The 7,105-nt window shown below is 41.2% G+C and overlaps 1 protein-coding gene across 1 annotated transcript in view; it reads left to right on the top strand.

The window, feature by feature from the left end:
• Window positions 1-7,105, top strand: part of MELK (maternal embryonic leucine zipper kinase) — a 106,699-nt gene that overhangs the window by 72,278 nt on the left and 27,316 nt on the right. Inside the window, exon 12 of the mRNA XM_017892646.1 lies at window positions 4,251-4,382. Coding sequence (XP_017748135.1) covers window positions 4,251-4,382 — 132 coding nt within the window. The remainder of the gene's footprint in view (window positions 1-4,250; window positions 4,383-7,105) is intronic.

Genomic DNA, 7,105 nt, shown 5'->3' with positions numbered 1-7,105 from the left:
TTGCTTTTGGTGTTTTAGACATGAAGTCCTTGCCCATGCCTATGTCCTGAATGGTACTACCTAGGTTTTCTTCTAGGGTTTTTATGGTATTAGGTCTAACATTTAAGTCTCTAATCCATCTTGAATTAATTTTCGTATAAGGAGTAAGGAAAGGATCCAGTTTCAGCTTTCTACTTATGGCTAGGCAATTTTCCCAGCACCATTTATTAAATAGGGAATCCTTTCCCCATTCGTTTCTTTTCTTTTCTTTTCTTTTCTTTTTTTTTGAGATGGAGTCTCCCTCTGTCGCCAGGCTGGAGTGCAGCATCACGATCTCCACTCCCTGCAACCTCCGCCTCCCGAGTTCAAGCGATCCTCCTGCCTCAGCCTTCCATATAGCTGGGATTACAGGCGCCTGCCACCACGCCCAGCTAATTTTTGTATTTTTTGTAGAGATGGGGTTCCACCATGTTGGCCGGGCTGGTCTCGATCTGCTAACCTCAAGTGATCCACCCGCCTTGGCCTCCCAAAGTGCTAGGATTAAAACATGTATGAGCCACTGTGCCCAGCCATGAAGCCTTTTCTGTCCTTTCTTTGCCTCATCCTGTTTGGATTAAAGGCAACATTTCATAATTTATGATAGTATTTTATGGTTCCTCTACTAGATTGATTGGGCCATTATGCAAATTTCAAAGCTTATACTATGATCATGGCCATCTAAGTTATTAACTAATAAAATTCATTACTGAAAACAGAGTTGGTAGTTGACTTTTGAGTCACGTACTTTGTGAGGGAGCTACATAGCATGAAAGACTATTCAGTACTGTTAAAAGTGAACACTTTTGTAGGGCAGATAGCCCCATAGTTTTCTCAGTACATTATTTAGAAACTTTCCATTAAACATAGTGGATTGAACAGCTAAGTTTACATCGAACACTTCCTAAAACCTTAACAAAAAGGGATAAAAAGGCAAAACATTTACAAACAATAAAAGGGGAGACAAAGGGATGTCATTAGAAGTTTGGAAGATATAGATAAGTGGTATAAGTGGTAGTTGTTAGAGCATTTTGGAGAAAACTGAAAGCTAAGTGCTTGCAGTGAAAAAAGGCATCAAGCAAATGGATGAGAGCTCCAGAAAGGCTCAGGAATCAGAGGTACTAGGAGCTTCTGAAGTCAGGGAAGTGAGGAGGGAAAACAGGAAGATGGGTGAAAGCCTGTATTGGAAGCAGTTAGAACCCTAGATTCCTTTCTCTACCTGTGCTGCATAGCAGCCTCCTCTTCCCCATCCCAGCAGAAGACTGGAGGTCACAAGGCATTCTTGTACCAAACACAGCTCAGATGCGGATGATGAACCATTCTGAACCATTCTGAAATGGATGCACAAAGTCTTCATATTGAACAGTGAACCACCATCTCGAATTCCCTTTGCTATTCAACTTTGAGAATGCTGAAACCAGGATTTGTATCCTATTTGCAGTGAGGGTGGGGAAAATAGTGGAAGATTTATCTCTAGGGAAAAGCTAAGATAAATGTCCTACTATATCAGTGGTTGGGAATTCAGGTTCCTGCCTGTTCATCTTGGAGAAGAGCCTTCAGCGTATTGAGCAGCCCCATCATACACACAGAGCCTCGAATCAGCTGTGCAACATACTTCTTCACTTTTAAGTAGAAACAGACAACCAAAAATCACTAGAAATTTGAGAAAACTTCTAACATGAAAGTCAGAGATCGAAACAAATGGAGTAAGGTGGGGAGAGGAAGAAAAAGTAGATACTGAGAAAAAAAATGCAGATATGCAGGGAGCAGGAGAAAATGGCTAAAAACTGCTAATTAATATTCTCAGATAAGAGAAGTGATTTTCATTCTTGACATAGGAATAAGATGAATAAAAATGAACATTCCAAGAGATAGCTCTTGAAAATCTAAAATATGACCACAGAAATTAAGTGCTCAGTAAAAGTGTTGGAAAATGAAATTAATTTGAAATCGTTTAAAAGTAGAACCTGGCTCAGCTGGGCGCGGTGGCTCACGCCTGTAATCCCAGCAGTTTGGGAGGCTGAGGCGGCGGGTGGATCACTTGAGACCAGGAGTTCGAGACCAGCCTGGCCAACATGGTGAAACCTCATCTCTACTAAAAATACAAAAATCAACCAGGTGTGGTGGCATGCGCCTGTAATCCTGGCTACTTGGGACCCTGAGGTGAGAGGATCACTTGAACCCAGGAGGCAGAGGTTGTAGTGAGCCGAGATTGCACCATTGCACTCCAGCCTGGGTGACAGAGCGAGACTCTGTCTCAAAAAAAGGAAAAATAATACAAGAAGAAATATTCCAGGCTGGGCACTGTGGCTTATGCCTATAATTCTAAAACTGAGAGGCCAAGATGGGAGGATTGGTTGAGTCCAGGAGTTCAAGATCAGCCTGGGCAACATAGTGAGACCCTATCTCTATTGTATTAAAAATTAAAAAAAAATCTAAAGTTAAAAACAAAAAAGAGAAATATTCCAGAACTGAAGAATATGAGTTTTCAAGAATGAAGAGGCCTAACCTGGGATGAAACAGTAGATGAAAATAGATTCACACCAAGGCCTGTTCTAGTGGAATTTCAGAAAACGGGGAAATAATAAGATTCAGGAAGTTTTCAAAGATAAAAATGAAAGTTCATACACAGAGGCTGGAGAATCAAAACCTAAATGACTATAGGTTTTTCAGTAGCTATACTAGAATCAAGAAGAGTATATTGCCATCAAAACTGTGAAGATTATTATTAACCCAGAATTCCCTGCTTAACCAAATCAGAATCAAGTGTGAAGATAGAATGCAGTCATTTATCAGACATGCAAGATCTCAAAAAATTTACCTCTCATGCATGCACCCTCAGGAAGTCACTGGAGGATGTGTTCCACAAATGAGAGAGTAAACCAAGAAAGAAGAATACTTAGGATCTAGGAAACTGGGGCTACATTGTAAGATAGAGGGGAAAGGAATCCCTAGACTGACAATTGGGTAGCTGGCTGAGAAGCTGGTCCAGAGTGGAGCAGAGGATGCATGCAGACATCTGGTGGAATCTCTCTAAGTGGGGAAGCAGTTAGCAGATGTGTGTGGACATGTTGAGAGGAGGTAAAGTGTTGAAGAGGGTGGAGTTCAATTTGTAAGGAATAACTGACTCTTTTATTTTTATCTTCAGGAAAAACAAAGGTATAAAAAAATGGAAATGCAAGAATAGCACCCTGTGTGGTTTAGCTGCAGAGCTGATATTCAGCCAACATGACCACATTGGTTGTTAAAATATTAGTGTATTTATATACTGACTGGTAAATAACCACCATCTCCAGTGCCCTCCATGTTGCCCTGTTACTTCCCTTAGACACCCTGGACACTACTCCCTCCCCTCTTCTCACAATTAAAAGATTAATAATTGGAAAGGCAGGCGTCTCCCAGGACCCTACTGACCTCTTGGCCTCTATTTTGATGGTTGGTGTCAGGGTACCAATTAAATATTTTGAACATTATCCCTGCTTAGTTGTGAATGCTATTTACATAATCATAATAATGCAAATATTAACTTAGCTAAACATTGTGATAAAATTATAGTAGGAGGATACAGGGAAAAGATGTGTGGGAAAGGGAGGGAGTTGTAGTAGAGCTAAATTCATATTTCTCATACTAGGAAATATACATAATATTTGAAGCTGAAAAAAGTTTTAAGCCATGTAAGCATTTAGTTTAGAAATACAGAATTAAGGCCGGGCGCGGTGGCTTACACCTGTAATCCCAGCACTTTGGGAGGCTGAGGTGGGCGGATCATGAGGTCAGGAGATCGAGACCATCTTGGCTAACACGGTGAAACCCCATCTCTACTAAAAAGACAAAAAATCAGCTGGGTGTGGTGGCAGGCACCTGTAGTCCCAGCCACTTGGGAGGCTGAGGCAGGAGAATGGCGTGAAGCTGGGAGGCGGAGCTCTCAGTGAGCCGAGATCGCGCCACTGCACTCCAGCCTGGGTGACAGAGCGAGACTGTCTCCAAAAAAAAAAAAAATACAGAATTAATAACAGAAGAAACAGCTAAAAGTGTTTAAAAGTTGTTCCTTACGGGGAGTGGAAATTGTGTGTGGAGGTGTGGTACGATGGTTGCTGTTTTTCATCATATGCCTTGTAAACCTATTGGCTTTTAAAGTTCTGAATGTTACACTGAAAAAAAAAATTAATTAAAAATAGAACATCATTTCCACAAACAAGTAGTCTTCTAAACAACTTGATTTTCTTTTCCTTTAGTGGCAGTATGATCACCTCACAGCTACCTATCTTCTGCTTCTAGCCAAGAAGGCTCGGGGAAAACCAGTTCGTTTAAAGCTTTCTTCTTTCTCCTGTGGACAAGCCAGTGCTACCCCATTCACAGACATCAAGGTAAGTGTTACAGCCTGTTGTGTCTTGCCACATGCCCTCTCTATTCCTGAGTGCATATACCACTGGAATGGTAAACTTTCTGGTGTCAAGGGGTCAGAGGCAAGACGTTTTATGATTTCAATATTTTTGATGAGAAAAATGGGAAGATCTGAAGTTGAACTCTAATTTTTTTTTTTTTTTTTTTTGAGACAGAGTCTCACTCTGTCATCCAGGCTGGAGTACAGTGGCGTGACCTCAGCTTACTGCAACCTCTGCCTCCTGGATTTAAGTGATTCTTGTGCCTCAGCCGCCCGAGTAGCTAGAATTACAGGTGTGCATCACTACGCCTGGCTAATTTTTGTATTTTCAGTAGAGATGGGGTTTCACCATGTTGGCCAGGCTGGTCTCAAACTCCTTACCTCAAGTGATCAGCCTGCCTTGGCTTCCCAAGGTGCTGGGATTATAGGCATGAGCCACTGTGCCCGGCCTGTAAAATTTTGAATATTAAAATGGCATTTTACAAACCTCCTCCCCCGGCCCCTTTTTTTTCATAATAGCAATTCCTGATGGCTGTAGAAAATATTTAAGCCACAGATGAGAATTTACCTATAAACCTACTACCTATGGAGGATGTAGTTAAAGTTTACTGTATCTTTTCAGTCTCTTTTTTTTTCTTTTTTTGAGATGGAGTCTCACTCTTGTTGCCCAGGTTGGAGTGCAGTGGCGTGATATTGGCTCACTGCGACCTCCGCCTCCTGGGTTCAAGTGATTCTTCTGCCTTAGCCTTCTGAGTAGCTGGGATTACAGGCACACATCACCATGCCCAGCTAATTTTTGTGCTTTTAATAGAGATGGGGTTTCACCATGTTGGCCAGGCTGGTCTCAAACTCCTGGCCTCAAGTGATCCTCCCGCCTCAGCCTCCCGAAGAGCTGGGATTTTAGGCATGAGCCACCATGCCCAGCCTCTCAAATTCTGAATGTTAACACGGCATTTTATAAACCTCCTTCCCTGACTCCTTTTTTTTTTCATAATAGCAATTCCTGATGGCTGTAGAAAATGTTTAAGCCAGGCTGGGCATGGTGGCTCATGCCTGTAATCCCAGCACTTTGGGAGGACAAGGCAGGTGGATCACAAGGTCAGGAGTTCGAGACTAGCCTGGCCAATATGGTGAAACCTCGTCTCTACTAAAAATACAAAACTTAGCCGGGTGTAGTGGTGAGCGTCTGTAGTCCCAGCTACTTGGGAGGGTGAGGCAGGAGAATCGCTTGAACCGGAGAGGTGGAAGTTGCAATGAGCTAAGATTGCACCATTGTACTCCAGCCTGGGCGACAGAGCAAGACTGTGTCTCAAAAAAAAAAGAAAAAAATGTTTAAGGCACAGATGAGCTAAAAGGAAAATAGAATTTACCTATAAACCAATTACCTGTGGAGGATGTAGTTAACATTTATTGTGTCTTTCCAGTCTTTTTTTAAAGTATGCGTTTATATAATTTGCATGCATTTAAGTGCTTTTAAAGGACACATTATTGAATTGCAGAAAGCAAATAAATTGTTGGGAATAAAATCTGTGATATAGAATATATAATACTTTATAAGACATAAAATATTTTGATAAATATTTCGATATTTATGTTAAGGGTTTAGGCTTTTGTTTCTTTTAAAATTTGCATACCGAAATGGAGCATGTTGATTAGTGTTTCTTCCTGTGTTATTTTGAGCAGTAGCTAGAGCTCATGCAGTTCTTGCATGAGAGTGAGTTATAACCAAATTATTTTTCTCTGCTTTGCCATCTTTGTCTCAGTTTTCTTTGTCATGGACTTTAAAAAATTTTTTTGTTTTATTTTTTGAAACAAAGTCTTGCTTTGTTGTCCAGGCTGGAGTACAGTGGTATAATCATGGCTCACTACAGCCTCAACCTTCCAGGCTCAAGCGATCCTCCTGCCTCAGCCTCCCTAGTAGCCAGGCCTACAGGTGTGTGCCACCACACCTGGCTAATTTTTAATTGTTTGTAGAGATGGAGTCCAGCTGTGTTGCCCAAGCTGGTCTTGAACACCTGGGCTCTAGCAGTGCTCCCTGCTTTGCCTCCGAAAGTGTTGGGATTATTGGCATGAGTGACTGCACCTGGCCTGTCATGAACATTTAAAGTGGTGAAGAAGCTTACATACATAGAGGCATGTGTCATTACTAAATGCTTGTGTGAGTCCTTGTTTTCTGTGTGATTCTTTGTATTTCCCATGGCTTAAAATTCAGCTATCCAAATACTTTGCCAGATGGGTATGGAACTTTGTAATGTCATCTTCCCTCAGATTAATTCACGTTACAATGTAAATAATCTTAGCACTAGGAAATTGCACCTCATCCTCAGAGAGAGGTAGTTGGCCCTCTTTATGAAATTCAAGATAACACAATTGACTGTGTGGATGAAAGTTTTTTCTTTTTTTCCCCTTTATAGGCCTCAAAACTGTAAAAAAAAGAGAAAAAAAAATGTTAAAATGCCACCTCTTTTGTGATCTTTTGTTGAATTCCCCCTCCCTCAAGTTCCTTTAATATCTCATTTAGATCTCCTTTTGGTGCTCATCAGTCATGTGCTACAGGTATAGTGGGTCTTATGTTACTGCCAGACCTAACCTGCCCCCCCTTTTCCCTCCCTGCTTGGTCAGTACACTGGCTGTTGTGTAAAGAAATCTCTGAAGGGAGATAATCTTTTTTTTTTTTTTTTTTTTTTTTTTTTTTTTTTTTTTTTT

This window comes from Rhinopithecus bieti, unplaced genomic scaffold (assembly GCF_001698545.2).
Source record: "Rhinopithecus bieti isolate Rb0 unplaced genomic scaffold, ASM169854v2 scaffold_22453, whole genome shotgun sequence".
Classification (NCBI taxonomy): Eukaryota; Metazoa; Chordata; class Mammalia; order Primates; family Cercopithecidae; genus Rhinopithecus; species Rhinopithecus bieti.
The sequence above is the reverse complement of the archived record's forward strand: the minus strand, read 5'-3'. Positions and strand labels throughout refer to the sequence as shown.